Source organism: Neofelis nebulosa, chromosome 15, assembly GCF_028018385.1.
Source record: "Neofelis nebulosa isolate mNeoNeb1 chromosome 15, mNeoNeb1.pri, whole genome shotgun sequence".
NCBI lineage: Eukaryota > Metazoa > Chordata > Mammalia > Carnivora > Felidae > Neofelis > Neofelis nebulosa.
This window is the reverse complement of record NC_080796.1, coordinates 18,818,232-18,835,715: the sequence shown is the minus strand read 5'-3', so window position 1 is coordinate 18,835,715 and position 17,484 is coordinate 18,818,232. Positions and strand designations below refer to the sequence as shown.

At 47.2% G+C, this 17,484-nt stretch overlaps 1 protein-coding gene across 1 annotated transcript; it reads left to right on the top strand.

Moving 5' to 3' along the window:
* Window positions 1-6,353: 6,353 nt before the first annotated feature.
* On the top strand, window positions 6,354-16,140 carry SELE (selectin E). The gene is made up of 13 exons (XM_058700940.1): window positions 6,354-6,464; window positions 6,791-6,874; window positions 7,462-7,848; window positions 8,198-8,305; window positions 8,730-8,915; window positions 9,869-10,054; window positions 10,708-10,896; window positions 11,017-11,205; window positions 11,416-11,592; window positions 12,091-12,201; window positions 13,185-13,206; window positions 13,312-13,384; window positions 14,276-16,140. Exons 2-12 carry the CDS (start codon window positions 6,817-6,819, stop codon window positions 13,367-13,369), a joined length of 1,671 nt encoding a protein of 556 aa, XP_058556923.1. The 5' UTR covers window positions 6,354-6,464; window positions 6,791-6,816; the 3' UTR covers window positions 13,370-13,384; window positions 14,276-16,140.
* The last annotated feature ends 1,344 nt before the right edge of the window (window positions 16,141-17,484 follow it).

Here is a 17,484-nt window from a genome sequence, read left to right as displayed (position 1 = left end):
AAATTTTGGATACTAACCCTTTATCACATATGTCACTTGCAAATATCTTCTCCCATTCAGTAGACTGCCTTTTCATTTCACCGATTATTTCCTTCACTGTGCAGAAGCTTTTTATTTTGATGAAGTCCCAACAGTTTATTTTTGCTTTTATTTCCCTTGTTTGGGCAAGTTATTTAAACCGTCTAAGCCTTAACGTCCTCAGCTGTGAAACGGGGACAGTATTACCTAATTCCTGATGTTACGATGATCACATGACATGGTATATTTAAAGTTCTTAGTGCTGCCTCTGGTGTGAAGTGACCAAGGAACAGGGTTACTGGGTGCATGATCATAATTTTTATTCAAGTAGTAGGGCGGACAAAATGAAGTGTCTGTGGACGGGCCATCAGTTCGCAGAGTGAAGAAGTAAGTGTGACATAAGAACTCCTGGGGTTGCGTGATTCAGGAAAGGTGACTGCCAAGGGCACGTGGTGGGGGACACAACAGTATCTGCTGTACTTTGTATCTTTAATTCCTACTTAAAGGTCTGGACCATCCATGGATTCAGGGGATTAGTCCACCTTCTCAGCAGAGGAGATGTAATAAGCACCAAACCAGACAGCATCACCACAGAATTAACTTCAGCCCACCGGTGCTAATTTAGGCTAGCCATTCGCCTACTTCCCGGGTTGCATCTCTGTGACTTAGTCCCTGCTGTGGTAGGTAGAATGCTGAAGGTGTCCTCATCCCCCAATTACTGTCCCCTCGCTATCCAATCAAACACTAACCGAGGTACTGCCAGGAAAGGTTTTCGCAGACGGAATTGGGGTTATGAACAAACAGAACCTAGACTAGGGAAATTATCCCGGATTCTCTGCTCTGCAGAAGCAGAAGCGGCCGAGTAAGGCAGAGAGAGGCAGCGGAGTGGCGGCCAGAAGAGCAATGAGGCAGAAGAAGAAGTCGGAGGGACTTGGAGCGATGGGCTCAGCCACCGCCGGGTTTGGAAGGTGAAGGGGTCATGAGCCCGGGGATGTAGGTGGCCCCTAGAAGCGGAGGAGGACTCCTGACTGACAGCCGGCAAGGAAACAGAGACCTCCGTCCTACAACACCCCCCCCCGCCCCCCAACACTGGATTCTGTCAACCGTCTGAATGACCATGGAAATAGATTCTTCCCAAGATTTCCCAAGATGAGCCCAACGGGCTTACACTTTGATTTTGACAATGTGAAACCCAGAGCAGAGAAACCATCAGCCATACTTGTGACCTACAGAAACGATGCAAAATAAATTTGTAGTCACTTGTTACAGCAGTGATAGGAAACGAACACACCCATCTTGTCCCAACGCAGCGTACAGAAGATCATGTCATTTCCACCTGCAAGCACCTGCCACTCTTTGTGGGAGACTTTGTGTGGCCTCAGGAATCCACTTGGAAGTGCAGGGGAATTAACCCCGTCCTCCCGGGATCAGCCCTCAGCCAATGACCAAGTGGAATTGGTGGGTCCACCCCAGCTCCATCACCCCTCCTTAGCGCTATTCTTAGGTATGTCCCAGAGTTCCCTGGTGCGGCTGAGGCCTTGTTCACACAGTGATAACCTGCTCATTAGCCCACCCTGCGCTAGGCTCCTTCCTCTCCCTGTCTTACTTCCTCACTCACACCTACTATGCTTCCTGGGATCACCTCCCAAATAAATGACTTTCACCCCCATCCTTGTCTTAGGGTCTACCTTGAAAGCAACCCAACCTAGGACACCGAACTCACAGGGCCAGCTAGGGGTATAGGAAGTGAAAAAGGTTGCTTTAACGTATTTTTCACACGAAAAGTAAAGTAGATTTCCCGCTGGGGTTGCAGTCTGAGCAGGCAAGGAATGAACACAAAAGACTTGGTCTTTAGAGTAACACAGACATGGATTGGAATCCCTGCTGACCATTTAGTAACTGCGAAAAACACAGGCGTGTTGTCTAACCCCTCTGGGTCTGTGTTTCATCCTCTGTAAAATGAACGTGATAATGCCTGCCTTTTATCTTGTGAACTCTGCATGGCGTAAAGCACCTGGTACACAGTAGGCACTTCATATGTGGCATCGTTATTAATTATTAGCTAAGAATAATGAGCATTCGGATGTCAATGTAAGTTTGGATTCAGATTTTAAATTTAAGTTAAATAAATATAGAAAGATTTAAATCTGAGGTTTGCATTTAATTAAACTGAAATTATAACATTACGTGATACTATAGCCAGCAGGGACGGTCGCCAAACACCTTTGGTTCTCAGACGGGAAACCTGAGGCTTAAAGAGACAAAGAGCTTGCTTCAAGTCACAGAGCTAACTAGCATCGAACAGCAATCTCTTGCTAGTCAAAAAGTGACCCGACCCCAACTTTTCTGATGTGAAACACCGAGTGCCAAGCTAAGAATAGTCCTTTAGGAAACCTCTGTGTCACAAAACAAGCAGCATGGTGGCCAAGGGAAACAAGCAAGGGGACTTTTCTAAACTCCAGGGGCATTTTCCTCGGTCTGTTAACCAGCGTCGGCAAACAGTCTGGCTACACTCAGGAAAAGCTCTGTCAATTCACCAGGCTGCCTACACTTGTTCCTTTCCGCTTTGGAAATTCACCAGGGTTGGCTCATTTTGAAGATATTCCCATTAGTTCGTTCTTAGATCCCAAAACAGTAAGCGGAAACCTCAAGATAAGGCGTTGCCAAATAGGAAGCAAGGAAACACATTAAAATTGTAAGTCTCAGAATCGTGTAGGAAGTTCCAAGGGGGGAATCAGTAGAATTACAGGGTCCTTTGGAACAAGAGGAGGAGAATAAGTGAAGATCTACATACTCACGTTATTTCTTTAGCAGCTCTTCTCTTTCCTTGGTGAAAGCCCACCGATTTTCCACGTATAAGAATTCCAAGCATTCACCCATCCCAGATATTCCTCGTTTTTGCCCGGCACTGTTACAAACGGGGCCTCTAGCCTTCCAGCAGAGAAGGTGTCTGAACTACAGTGACACTCCGGTCAAGATTCTGGTACTTAACAACTGAGCACCAGCCATAAGACTTTCTTGATATTCTCTCCTGAATTAGGTGGCCCTGGGCCATTATATCTCTAAGTGGGGTGGGGTTTGGGCATCTGCATCAAAATCACCTGAGATGTTCATTGAAAGTGCAGGTTCCTGGGTCCCATCCAGACCCAATGAGTCGGTGTCTCTGAATGTTGGACCTGAAGGCGTGCATTTTAAACAAACTACGCGGTGAGCCTCCTTCCTATGAAAGAAGTCTCCGAGCCCCACTCTCCTCCCAGGTGCGGCAGCTCAGGCGGAGAGAGCGCCCAGGGCTCCTGCCTGACCCAGCTGTTCTAAGAGAGCTACAAACTGCAATTGAGTGAACGTGCCCTCCCGGGGAACAAATTTGGAGGGAGCCTGACCAACTTTCCATCAAATAGGCTTATGTTTGGATCAAACAAGAAATGCCATTTTGTGCCATGATCTTCTTAATTTCGTTTAGCAATTTTGGGTGTGCAAGAAATAACACATTTGAATTCTGTAAACAGAACTGTATCTATATTGGGATTTCTCCTCCCTGACTTAGACTCTATGGAAGCACACCAGGTGTTGGCAGAGTAGAACGTGGGAAGAGAAGTCGGCAAGGTTTTTTAAAAAAAAATCAGTGTTCAGCGATACGGCTCAGCAGGGAGGGAACCAACCCGAAGCGTCAGGGAGGCCCCTGCCCATGCCTGGCGGTTCCCTTCAGCAGCGAGGACCCAAAGCTAAAGCCACACTTTGAAAGTTGGTCTTGTCCCATGTGGTTCTGGCCGGTGCTGCCTTCTATTAAGCCCAATAGTCTCCTGCCCGTAGTTTTATCTGTCCCCAGCTATTGATAGTGTACAGGATGGCTCTGGATAAAATTGGAACATTGGTCTCAGGAACCCCCAAATCATTTTTCTGGCTCTCTCTCGCTCCCTCCGGGATGCCTCTTCTCCATAAAAGTGAGAACGAGTCTGGGCACAGAAGGAAAAGTGGGTAAAGTCCTTGATGCCCATTAAAGGCTGGAGAGCAGAGGACAAGCAACTTCCAGGAAAAGGGATGAAGAAGCCAAGAAGTGTGGCGCCTCACAGACGACAGAGCTGTGGTGGTGCAGCCTGGGGTGTGCCCGTGTTTGCACTGCCTTCTTTCCCCTGCTCTCAGCCTCCCCAGTGTGGAGGCTGTAAAGGAGCCAGAGTTGGAACCGAGAAGTCTCTGGACAGCAACCTGCATCTTCAGAGCCTGGGAGACTCGATGGGGCCTGGAGGCACCTCTAATCAGCCTGTTGCTCAGAGAAATTAGGTTTATTTGTGTGAGTGGGGGGGGGGGAGATAATACCCAACAACCCTGGCTACTCAACTCTCCCCCAATTCCTTCAACTCGTCTTCCATCTCCAGCAAGTGGGCGCCCTCATGAGATCCTGACAGTCGCTGTCACCCCCCTCCTACCCCTCACTGTGCTGAGGTCTCTCTATGAGAGGGAGGCTGGGTCTGCTCACGGCCTCTGCAGAAACCCTCTGAGCCTGAGGAGAGCCTCTTAGCCCCCAGTACTCAGGTGCCCGGTTTGCTGGCCCAACCTCAGGGGCATATTCTGGGTGGATGCAAGATAACCATAAGGGTGAGTAGGTTTGGAATATCAGACCTCTGGGGATCAATTACCTTTACTGCCAAATTTATTCCACTTTTTATGTCTTTTATCCCCCCTTCTGCCATTGGGGCTCTCTCTCCGGAAGTTCTCTCGATGTAAATTAAGCCACAGAGAGAATTTGCTTTGAAATTGGGAACTTCTGGAAAGTGGGTATAGGAGGTCAACAAGTTTTCCTATGGAAATTCAAGTGATCCCCACTTACCGTCTCTAGCATTTAAATTAGACAAGATGCGGAGCTGGGGGTATTCCATCACCCCCAGAGAAATGTCAGTATGGAAAGCAGAATAAATGATATCATTTATGTCTCCTTCATTTGCATTTGGACACAGGATTTTTTTTTTTTAACGTTTATTTATTTTTGAGACAGAGAGAGACAGAGCATGAACGGGGGAGGGGCAGAGAGAGAGGGAGACACAGAATCGGAAGTAGGCTCCAGGCTCCGAGCCGTCAGCCCAGAGCCCGATGCGGGGCTCGAACTCACGGACCGTGAGATCGTGACCTGAGCTGAAGTCGGACGCCCAACCAACTGAGCCACCCAGGCGCCCCGGACACAGGATTCTTTAAACGGTGTTATACTTACTATAAAAGTAATAGAGGGCCATTGCAAAAATTGTTGAAAATAATCATGAAGAATATCAATCTTACCCCCAATCTTGCCATCCAGAGATAGTCACTGTTAACATTTTGGTACAGTTTTGTTATTTTTGGCACATTCATAGCTTAAAAGTTTTAAACAAAATTTGAGTCAATTAAATACGAGTACATATAGCTTTCATCTTCTTTTTTTTTTTTTTCCCACTGAACAAATCATGAATAAATGTTTTCCAGACATGGACATTGAAATCTGTTTCCCATTCATCTTATTTTTAAGAAACAAAGCATGTCAAACATTTATTTCTAGTAATTTAGCTATACTAGCTAATTTACTAGGAGATATTATTTCTAGTAATTTAGCTATAACTATGCACAGAATTAGGTTAACAGATACCTTGTGACAGGTACCTCCGTGAGACAGGTACCTTAAAATGAGTTGAATTGGTGGGTGAGAGAGAGAGAGAAAAAAAACATTGGTGGCCCACTACTGACAGCCGCACGTGAGAAAATTAAGAATAGTGGTCCACAGATCATAAAACTAAGTCTGAGTTTGCCTGCATTCATGAAATCCTGGTTACTACCACAATTACACGAGAGATGCTGCTGATTAGCAAAGTTTTTAAACTTTTTAAAGACATCAGTTTATGTTATTAGAATTAATTCCCCCCCATTAGTGTCATATTAATAGGATTCACGTAAAATAAAAAAGCATGAGGGGCGTCTGGGTGGCTCAGTTGGTTATGCCTCCGAGTTGGCTCAGGTCATGATCTCACGGCTCACGGGTTCGAGCCCCGCGTCGGGCTCTGTGCTGACAGCTCGGAGCCTGGAGCCTGCTTCGGATTCTGTGTCTCCCTCTCTCTCTGGCCCTCCCCCACTCATGCTTCCTCTCCCTCTCTCAAAAATAAATACACGTTAAAAAAATGTTTTAAAAATGGTATGAACAGAGGCGAATTAGCTTGGCGGCCCAGGGTTTCTGACATCACTGTAATTTTTTGGCGTTATGGACATTCCCGGGAAACTTTTTGGATGCTACTGGGGAATTCCTGTCTCCTGGGTTTGGATACATCCTCCTATTACTCACAGGAAGCCAGCGCCCCTATAAAGGGGCTGCCGCAGGAGCAGTGCTCTGCTGTTCTTGGCTGACTTCACCCAGAACTGCCAAGTGGCACAAGACAGAAGCAGCCAGCGACACGAGGAGTCCGACGCGGACGCCACCGCCTCACAAAACAGTAAGTGCAGCGTAAGACCACGAAACAAGATTATCCATATGAACAGATAGGCAGAGAGCCTTTGGGTAAACGGCCTGGGCAGGTTCTTGTTGTATTCAGACTTCGTTAAAATCTGGCTTTTCTCTTGCACCTAAACGATGAAAATCTTAACTTGTGTAGGCATTCATTCCCATGATCTTTGAAACAAAGATGGGAGCGCTGTTATCTTTTGCCTAAAATCTCCTGCTGCTGCTGCTGCTGCTGCTGAAAACATCATTGTAGAATGAGCTCAGTGACTGGCTACCTAAAATTTCTTTCTGTAATGAATGTTGTACTTTTTCCCCCAGCAAGGCATTTCCAGACTCATCTTTTGATGACAAGAACCCTGGAAGTCATGACTGCTTCACGACTTCTCCCTGCTCTCACTCTTGGTAAGTCAATGTCATTCGTTAGACCAAGGTTTCTCATCCTTGACATTATTGGCAGTTTGGACAGGACAATTTCTCCCTGTGGTGGGGGGGGGGGGGCTGTGCATTGTAGGGTGTTTTGCAGCATCCCAGTCTCTCCGCCCAGGGTGTTCTGCCCCGGGCTAAGGGCAGTTTACTTTACCCCTTAGTGTCTCCCAATGTGTCAAGTGCTGATCATAAATGGCCTGCTTCCCAGAGGCATTGTGAGGCTCCAGCAGCATGGAGAGGACCTCGGACAGTGCTTGGTGGTGCATATTCAGTACTCAGGAAAGCTCAGTTATTCTGATTATTATTCTACTGTAGTGGATATACTGGTGGATGGTGGTGGGCAAGTGCAGGGAGAGCATCAAGCGGGGGGCTCAGTCCCCAAAGATATGCGCAGTGAATGGCAGTTTCTCCATCTCTCCCCTTTCTTACTTTGGAAAAGAGGAAAAAAACTTGAGTCATCCCCAAGGCTACCGCATGATGAAAATAAGAGTGCAAAGCCCAGTTAAAAGAGTCAGACCACAGCAGGACTAAACGTTCCATGCCTTTCACGCTTTCCTCTTTAGTGCTTCTCCTGCTTAAAGGGAGCAGAGCCTGGTCTTACAACGCCTCCACAGAAATCATGACCTTCGACGAAGCTAGTGCGTATTGCCAGCAACGGTACACACATCTGGTCGCGATTCAAAACCAGGAAGAGATTAAGCACCTGAACTCCATCTTGAGCTACTCGCCAACTTACTACTGGATCGGAATCAGAAAGGTCAACGATACGTGGACCTGGATAGGGACCCAGAAGCCTCTGACCGAAGAAGCCAAGAACTGGGCTCCCGGTGAACCGAACAATAAGCAAAGCAATGAGGACTGTGTGGAGATCTACATCAAGAGAGACAAGGACGCGGGCAAGTGGAATGATGAGAGATGTAGCAAAAAGAAGCTTGCCTTGTGCTACACAGGTACGGGGCTCAGGGCAGCCCTGGGAGGCAGTTTCAGGGTGGGGGGGCGTCTCGACAAGGTGCGGACAGTGTGCAAGAATTGGTCTCCGCTATGGTAATTTTACGTTCTAAACTACAGGGCTTTAAAACATCGTTTGGGAGATTACTTCTTTGACATTAGCAATCAAGGTCCAACCTCGTTGAGCTTAAAGCTCGGCTTTGGCATTGGGTGAAGCACTTCAGTTAAGATCTCTGGCAGTCCGCGTCCCTGGCGACGTCGCCAATGGTCTCTGTGGCACACTCATGATGCGAAGGAAAGCATTCTAAGCACAGTAATGATCTTCCTCCCCACGGATTGTGTTTCCTGCAGCTGCCTGTACCCCTACATCCTGCAGTGGCCACGGCGAGTGTGTGGAGACCGTCAACAACTACACGTGCGAGTGCTACCCCGGCTTCAAGGGACTCAGGTGCGAGCAAGGTAAGCGTCGCGTCGCCTTTGCCTTCACTTGAGTTGGTAGCGCCATCCCGCGTCCCAGCTGGCTCTGGCGTCGGGTCTGCCTGTCTTCCCTTCCCTGGGCCACGTGGTGCCCTGTGGCGGTCAAGAGCCGAGGTCGTGAAGTCAAAGTCAGACCCCACCCCCAACCAGCTTCAAAGCCCAGATTTACCACTCTGACTTAGGGCACCTGGACCAGGTAGTTAAAACCCCCCGAGTCCCAGCTGTGTCATTGCAAAAAGGACCTGGTATCAGGTCAATAATGGTATCAGCTTCAATGGTGAGGCTGATCGGAATGAATGCATAGTGCCTGGCACATAGGAAGCACAAACAGTAGTTATACCTTCCAGGGTTTTCTCACTTCATGCAAGATGACAGAGAGCAACACTGATGTGGTTTCTCCTTTCAGCGGTGACCTGTCAAGCGCGGGAAGCCCCCGAGCACGGAAGCCTGGTTTGCACCCACCCTCTGGGGACCTTCAGCTACAATTCTTTTTGCTCTGTCAGCTGCGAAAAGGGCTACCTCCCAAGCAGCACAGAGGCCACGCGGTGCACGTCCACGGGAGAATGGAGCGCCCCCGCTCCTGCCTGCAATGGTAAATCTCTCTCCGAATGCCCAGAACATTCTCAAACTCACCCTTCACTGCCTTGTTTTGTTTCGTTTTGTTTTGGATCCAACGTCACAACGTTTCCAAGACTCCACGGAAAGTTCTTTCGGTTGTTTTTAGTAGGACTTCCCTCAGCCAATATGTATGGCCAATAGGGTGCCTGCTTGGTTTGAGAGAGGTTTATATCCCATGTTTGCAGTGGATGCTTCTCCGGCTCTGGTGACTTGTAAGCGAGTACCCATAACAGCAGAACCCACTTGAGAAATCGTAATGACTTATCTTCTCCTGCTTAATCTCTCTCATGCAGTGGAGGTGGATTTAAGACCATGGTAGTCAAGCAGCCCCCATATCTATTTTTCTCTTCAGTCTTTTTAATCTTTTAAGAGAGACAGAGAGAGAGAGGGAGGGAGAGAATCTCAAGGAGTCTCCGTGCCCAGCACAGAGTCCAATGGAGGGCTCAATCTCAGGCCCCCGGATCATGACCTGAGCTGAAATCAAGAGCCGGAGGCTTGCCTAAGCCACCCAGGCGCCCCTCTCTCTCAGTCTTATCTTTCTAGGCCAGAGACGGAAGCTTTTGGCTTCCAGGTCCCGCTGGGCTGACATAAATGAATGTCCTGTGTATGTCAGGACATAACAGGACATAAATCATGATCTGGAATCTGGGATTTTTTCTTCGTTTTCGCCTTACATAACATAGATCAGGGACATCGTAAAGTAGACCAGAAACCACTCAGCATAGTCAGAGTATAAATCAATCAGAGAAGATGAAAGTATTAATAAAAAAGCATCAAAGTTTTACTGTGTGCGCGCGTGTCCCCAAGACTTATCTTAGGACTTTGGGATCTGCCGTTTGAAGGCTGCTTCCTCGCCCTGTTATAAACTCCAATTCAATAGGCAGCGAACATATCCGTAAATTTCATGGTGCTCTTTCAAATCCCCAGTGGTCGAGTGCGACGCTCTGACAAATCCTGCCAACGGAGTCATGGACTGTTCCCAAAGCTCTGGAAACTTCCCATGGAACACGACTTGTGCCTTCGCGTGTGAAGAAGGATTTGAACTAATGGGATCCCAGCGCCTCCAGTGTACCTCATCCGGGAAATGGGACGACGAGAAGCCAACGTGTAAAGGTAGAGTCGCTCCACATCAAGATTGACCATAAACATTCTTTTTCTCAACCTGTACTTGAAATTGCCCATAACTGGCAGGGATGAGAATGTGTCAAGGACAGCGTCATACGTAGAGACGCACTTAATACCCGGATAAGCACTAAAACTTAATTCACTTTAAAGCAAGAGCAACAATGTGGAAAGCAAGCAGTTTTCGCTGTCGGGTACTGGTATTCTTGTAGCCAGATACAGCACAGAATGACTTCCAGTGGCACGAAGCCACGAGACCCGAATCAAGCTGCAAAGCAGACACATTTCATGCGCTACCTTCTTACCTTCTTTGCATTTTGGCATCATCTGTAAGCATCCAGGACCCATCAGTTGCTTTCTGATTACATAACCTTTTCGTCCTGACGGTAACTCCTTCGAGTGTCAGAGCAGTGGTCAGGAACCACTGGTTCCGTGAAAGGCCTCCCTTTACTGAATGCCATTGTCCGTGAAGGGACTGGTGTTCAGAGAAAACACAGGCATCTTCCCAGTTGTCCAGGGAGTCATGAAGAGCCTTGAGACCTCTGAGTGTTGCTTCGTCTATGATGAACCGGGTTCATTCATCAAACGCCAAGGGCCCTCCAGTTCCTCCGCAATGTTTTCTGACCATGATTTTGGTGTCTCAGCTTTTCAGTGCAAAGCCTTGTCCCGCCCAGAGAGAGGCTACGTGAGTTGTCTTCCTGCTGCTTCTGGAAGTTTCCAAAAGGGGTCCAGCTGTGAGTTCTTCTGCGAACAGGGATTTGTCTTGAAGGGATCCAAAAAGCTCCAGTGTGGCCCTACAGGCAAATGGGACAGTGAGGAGCCCACGTGTGAAGGTACAGTTTTTGTCTTTATTTTAACACAAAAACCATGGGAGGGCTGGAGACGTGACTACGTGCGAAACCTTCCGCTGCCCGATACAACTTTCTAATAATGTGCTCGCTCGTGTGTTCCAGCTGTGAAGTGCAATGCCGTCCGGCAGCCCCAGCGTGGCTCTGTGACATGTACCCATTCCCCCGCTGGAGAGTTCACCTACAAGTCCTCCTGCGCCTTCAGCTGTGAAGAAGGCTTCAAATTGCGTGGGTCAGCTCAAGTCGAGTGCACATCTCAGGGCCAGTGGACGCAGGAAGTCCCCTCCTGCCAAGGTAGGACTGAATTTAGACCTTAAGGAGCCTAGGTCAAAAACTTCACATGTATCTGAACCTCGATTGCCCCACGGGCCTTGATCCTAACTTGCTACCAGCTGAAAACTAAGTAGTGCGTCTAAGTTACGCCTGCTGATGGCTTTTCAATCAGGGTTAGACGTTTTCCAGTAGATCTTTATTAACCGCCGTGCGTGTGCCTGTCGTTTGCAGCCGTACGATGTTCGGGACTGGCAGCGTCGGGAAAAATGAACGTGAGCTGTGACGGGGAGCCCGCGTTTGGCGCTGTGTGTGCGTTTGCGTGTCCTGAGGGGTGGACCCTCAACGGCTCCGCAGCTCTGACGTGCGATGCCACGGGACACTGGTCCGGGACGCCGCCTACCTGCGAAGGTGAAGCATTGATTGGTGGGGGTTGCCTGGGGGGACTAGACGGAAGAAGGGGAAAGCAAGGAACCATTCATTATGTTCAGGCCAGGGGGGTTGCCAAGGTGAAAAAGCTGGTGACCATTTCATTTTATGGGCATAGAGGGAGAACCGAGGAGGTGACACGTGGGCGGAATAGGTAGAACTGCGACGAGGGCGAGAAGGGGAGCCAGAGGTAAAAGTAGGGGGGAAAGGAGAGCAAGGGAGGGAGAAGAGAGCGCGTGCGCAGTAGGGACCCAGGCGCAGTGGGTTCTGTTCTTCAAGCCTGGCAGGTGAGGGCGCTCCTGGCCGTGGCCGCAGACAGGCCCGCGCAGGTGGCTTGGGTCGATCTCAGAGGCCTGTAGTGCCCTGTCTCTCCCTCGTGCATTGAAGTAGACGGCTTATCCAGGTGCCAAGAAAAGGGCACAGAAAGACTTTACGTTCAGTTCCTTCTCGTGAAAGTTCTTCCCTCCTCTGTCTCCCTAGCTCCCACTGAGTCCAGCATTCCCTTGGCTGTTGGACTCACCGCCGCTGGGACCTCCCTCATGACGGTAGCATCATTTGTCCTCTGGCTTCTGAAACGCCTGCGGAAGAGAGGTAAGGGAGCTTGGGAACGTACTCCAAAAATGTTTTTTTGAAAAATGTATTTTTTTTTTCCTCATTGGTGAGTCATGTTCTCTCTTGCACGTTTCTAAAATTTTCTTTAATGTTTATTTATTTATTTTGAGAGAAAGAGAGCACAAGCAGGGGAGGGGGGCAGAGAGAGAGGGGAGAGGGAGAGAGAATCCCGAGCATGGAGCCTGATGTAGGGCTCGAACTCGCAAACTGTGAGGTCATGACCCGAGCTGAAATCAAGAGTCAGACATTTAACCGATCGAGCCATGCCGGTGTCCCCTCTCTTGCACATCTCGGCAGTAATTAGACCCTAGTTACAAAACACTAATAAACTGCAGTGTAATTGAGCAGTGGTCCCAGGGAAAGAGTTTACGGTACAGCTTGAAGTGGGGAGGGGTTTTAGGAAATAAACATGTTAGTTGTGTTCACAGCAGACAACTCCGGGGGGTGCCATTCACATGGAATTCTGTGGTTCCCCTCGGAGTGGGTGCAGTGAGCCTGCCATGATGGGTGCTCCCAGGAAGTGGCTAAAACGGCTCCAAAACATTTATTTGGAATACAGGCTTCAATGTGGGAAATCTCCTAGGGAATACGCCAACGTGTGTAGCCACACTCACAGTTTGGCTCTACAGAATATTTGACATTTTTTAAAATTAAGTTCTGACATTTATAAAATAGGAACTTTCACGTAAAATCTAGATTTGGGACTTCTCATGAAAAACGGGCGGATGAACTTGGCAAGCTGAGCGGGTAGCTATTGGCCAGCATTAGAAAGCTGCTGGGCCCCTAGAATGAGTGTGCATTTCACGCCCGCTGCCCCCAAGCTGTGTTTGCACTCTGATTGTTACAGGGGCCCTGAAGGCATTGGGTTTGCAGTCCCTGGAGGATAGAGTCATATTGTTTCTGAATTTAATACGGCCCTGAGAGTCTTTTAGTCCAACTTAATGGTTTTCTTTTTCTTGCAGCAAAGAAATTTGTTCCTGCCAGGTAAGTTGCATTCTTGTCCAAAGCATGCCTTTGAACATTCTACACATTTTTCCCCGTTCATGTCGGAAAACGGTGCTTTACTTAGTGTTTTTACGCACTCCACAGCAGCTGCCAAAGCCTCCAATCAGATGGATCCTACCAGATGCCTTCTGAGTCCCTTTAAGTCCAAAGGAATCAGGTAAGACTTGAAAACCATATATGATTTTGAGAGAGCATATCCTCCAAATCTGCCAGTTTCTGGGGGGAAAATCACCACCTTCACGGTGTTGGATGGAAAACTGTTTCATTTCTTTGTAGAAGGACAGGAACAAGGATCTGGGCTTTATTGAGTCACTTCACTTGTGAACGTTATTAATAAAAATGACGATAGCTAACCTTTATGTGGCACTTGGTATCTTCCAGAAACTGTTCTGAGTTGGGAATTCTAGGAGATAGAGACTTGTTGCTGTATTTCCTGTTATACAGATGTAGAACACGAGAGACAGACAAGTTAAATAACTTGCCTAAAATCTCAAAGCTAGTGAGTGACAGCCAGAATTCAAACCTAGGCAGTCTGGTTCTAGAATCTGTGCTCTGCTTTGTGAGAATTGTGAAGGGTCAAGTCCCCCTCACCCCCCCCCCCGCCCCGAATAGATTTTGTTAATTAATAGTCTTTATTTTTTAAGGCAGTTTTAGGTTCACAAAAAAAACGAGCAGAAACTGGACTCCCAACATACTCCCTCACCCTCCAATTTCCCTTGTTATCAACATCCTGTATTAGTGTGGCATTTTGTTACAAATGATGGGCCAATATTGATACGTTATTATTAGCTAAAGTTCACCCTTTATATCAGTGTTCTCTCTTGGCTTTGTATATTTTACAGGTTTTGACAAGTGTGTAATGACTTCTATCCGCCATTAGAGTATCATATAGAATAGTTTCGCTGCCCTAACTGAATAGGGCTTTGAGGTTCATAGGTGGACTCCCCCGTGATAGGGAACACGGTGGTCCGTGGTAGACGGTGAATTTTGTTGTTGCTACGAATACAGAATATTAAGCGTCCTGATTGCATGCTCCCTCTGTTCGCAGGAACACAGTTTCCTCCAGGGAACTAGAGCCATACCCTGAAGATGGCAAGGACAGAGAGCACTCCTCTGGTCTCTGGCCCTCCTCACCTCCCACACCTGCTGCCTTTAAGCTGGGAGCGAGGCACCCACGAGGACTTCACCCGTCCAAACTCCAGTGAGCAAGGCCAGTCTGCCATCAGCGAGTCAGCCTTCTCTTTGCTGTTCTCTGTGTCTGGAAAGTACTGGCCGATGGAGGGAAAGCATATTCTCTTCCAGGCAAATGTGAAGGGACCCAGGCTCCACGATCTCAAGAATTCCTGTTCTATCTCTCCGCCCCGCTCACTGTGAGATCTCAGTGGAGAACCACAGGGTTTTGTGGCCTTGCTTCTTTCTTTTGCCCCTCACGGTGTCTCTGCCGATTACATGGTTGCTGTCATGGGGCTGAAATATTGTCAAGAGTTTAGGGGAAACCGCTTGGCCAAAGATATTCTATCACCAACGTGAAAAAAAAAAAAATGACAATTTTGTAATGCCCCCAGGCGAGTGCATGGGGAAATCCTACTTAATGCTCTGTGCGAGGATGACTAAAGGACAGTCTTAATCACTTTTCTCCCTGTGGGATTCACTGCTTTTTAAAGTGCCGTGAGGGATTGTGCTCTCTTTATTTGCATTGACGACAGGACAATCTTCCCTAATTCTTAATTCAGTGTATGTGTTTTAGAGACTCTAAACTATGTACACATTAGGACTGCAATAGGGTAGAAGTGACTTATCCTAGATCTTTGTTCAGTCACAGTTTCTAATGTCCCATCTGTAGTAACTTTATTTCAAAAAAGGGCAAATACTGTTTATAATGTTAACCAGGGTGAAGTTCTAAATTTTTTGTTCCCGTTGCTTTTCAAAACATTAGTATCAGCACAGTAGAATCTGAATGGCACGCGCTTATACACTGTCAGCTCTTTTTCCAGAGGTAGGTGGTTTTCCGTGATGAAAAGCTTCCACGGGGCCAAATGTTCTGATTTGCTAAAAGCAGAAATGCAGACAGACGAAGGTACAACTCTTTGAATGTCTCTGTTGACAAAAACGTGTAGTCACACAGATGTGCTTTAGCATTTCTCCAAAGACGTTTGTCAGGGGTGACGTGTCCACATATAATTCTCATATGTCACATTAGATGTTAAATCCATGATAGGGACGCACCTTGTAAAAGATTTGTCTGGTGGGTTTTTTGAAAAGTGGAGACTTTTAATATTTATTCCCTAATTGTGTTATTCTGTTTGTTAGAGTGTTCGTGAAGAGAGGAAAGTCAGTATGAATGAGCATATGTATTTATTTATCAGGGAGTTTAAAATTCCTCAGGGATCCCCACTGATCGTTGGCAGTGAGAAATTCTTGGCCAGTCCATTGCCCAAGCTTCTCGCTCCGTCTTGCAAGTTACGTGAGAATCAAAACTCTCCCACACGTACATTAACTTAGCATGTGTTGACAATCAAAGTTTCTGACAAATGCGGGCTGCGTGTTGGTAAAGGCCAAGCCATAAGTAACCAGGGAGGTATGCTAAGTGTCAGAACGGTAGAGAATTTTAAGGGGCAAAAGAACTCTGGAAAATAAGGGAGAGAGAAATAAACATCTACTGCAAGCAGACTACCTAGAGAATGAATTATTATTTTCTCTGAAATTGTTCGAATGTTGTAAATATTTATACTGTGATGTAAACAGCTGTGTGAAATGTAAATATGGTCCGTGTTTTAAACGGTTTTTAAAACGGGTTTTGAAAAGCATTTTAAATTATGATTCAAAATATTTTACAGTTTTTTAAAGTATGTATTTATTTAAGCTTATGCCATACCTATTTTGTATGTGATGTGGCCAGCGCAAAGTTTGATAATAAACTTTAGTGTTTATGTTTAGTGCTGTGTGTAGGTTCTTTCTTAAAAATTCAATTTTATTTGGATAAAATTCGCCTGCCATAAGATTCACCCTTTTTTCAGTGGACGGTCCGGTAGTTTTGGTGCATTCATAAGAGGGTACAAACATCACTGCAAGAGAGTTGTGGCTATAATCCAGGAGATTTTGTTCTTCTCCCTAATCTCCCAATGGTACCAAATCCTATCATAACCCGTAACCAGCCGTGTTCTATTCCCACGGACAGACTCGGAACAGACCCTTGTCACCATCCCTGGATTACATGATAAAATCCCCACGAACTGGTTGGTCTCCAGTCTCTGAATCGGCTGCTGGGAGGGACGGTGGACCCAAGTCACTGACAACAGCCCACAAGTCATACAAAATCTAGTCTTTTCCTGTCTCCCAGCCTCACTTTACACCATGCCTCTTGAGACATCGCATTCCATCCCGGATGGAGAGCTGTGTCTGCCCACTTTGGTGCCTTTGAACACACTGGGTTGTTTCACCTGGAGTTACCTACCCCCATCAAGGACAACCTCCCCCCCCTCCCCCAAGGCACACACACTCCATTCTTTGCCTGCTGTCCTACTCAGGTTTCAGGTTCTCTGCTCAAGTGTCCCTTCGTGACAATAGGCTCCTTAGACTAGCTCACCTCTTCGACGCTCTCACAGCCCATATTTTTCTGCCTTCCTTTAACTGCAATTAAATAATCTGTGTAATTGTTTCATACTTGTCTTTTCTACTAGATTCTAAGTTCCTTAAGGGTAGGAACACATTACCTTGTTCATTGCTGTGTTCTCAGAATGTAGCAGATTTCCGACACGCGGTACTCAGCAAATATGTTTTGAACGAATGAATCAATCGGTGGATGAACAAATACAGATTTGGGCTCATGATAAGGAGCAGGACCCCTTTTCTCAAATGGAATGAGTTGTCTCAGAAGGCAAGGTTTAAAACCCTGTTAGGGAGGCAAGATATGTTTGGCAACAGGACGGAACAGAATGGAAATGAAGAAGAAGTAGAGGAACTAGTTAATGGCCTGAAGGTTCAGTGAGGTAGGATGAAGAAGTGTCGCAGTGAGGTACTTGAGCACCAGAGTTACAAGAATAGGTGGCCACGATTAAAGAGTGGGATGCTGGAGTACGTGATTGTAGAGGTGACACCGTTTTGGGTGATGTCAAAGTTGAGGCTGTGTCCAGGGAAGAGGGTAGTTGAAGCTGAGTGGGGGAGGGGAGGATGTTATTGGAGATCTAGGCCCCCAGTCGTGGGGTTACTGGTTGTTGTGTGAGACTGTGCATTCCTTCTACCCACGATAAACTCATG

Bases quoted from the DNA above. Each gene is read 5' to 3' on its own strand.
- SELE (XM_058700940.1), top strand. From the start codon at position 6,817: ATGACAAGAACCCTGGAAGTCATGACTGCTTCACGACTTCTCCCTGCT. The intron at 6,875-7,461 runs GTAAGTCAATGT...TTTCCTCTTTAG, and splicing joins TCTCCCTGCTCTCACTCTTG to TGCTTCTCCTGCTTAAAGGG. The intron at 8,916-9,868 runs GTAAATCTCTCT...TCAAATCCCCAG, and splicing joins CCCCGCTCCTGCCTGCAATG to TGGTCGAGTGCGACGCTCTG.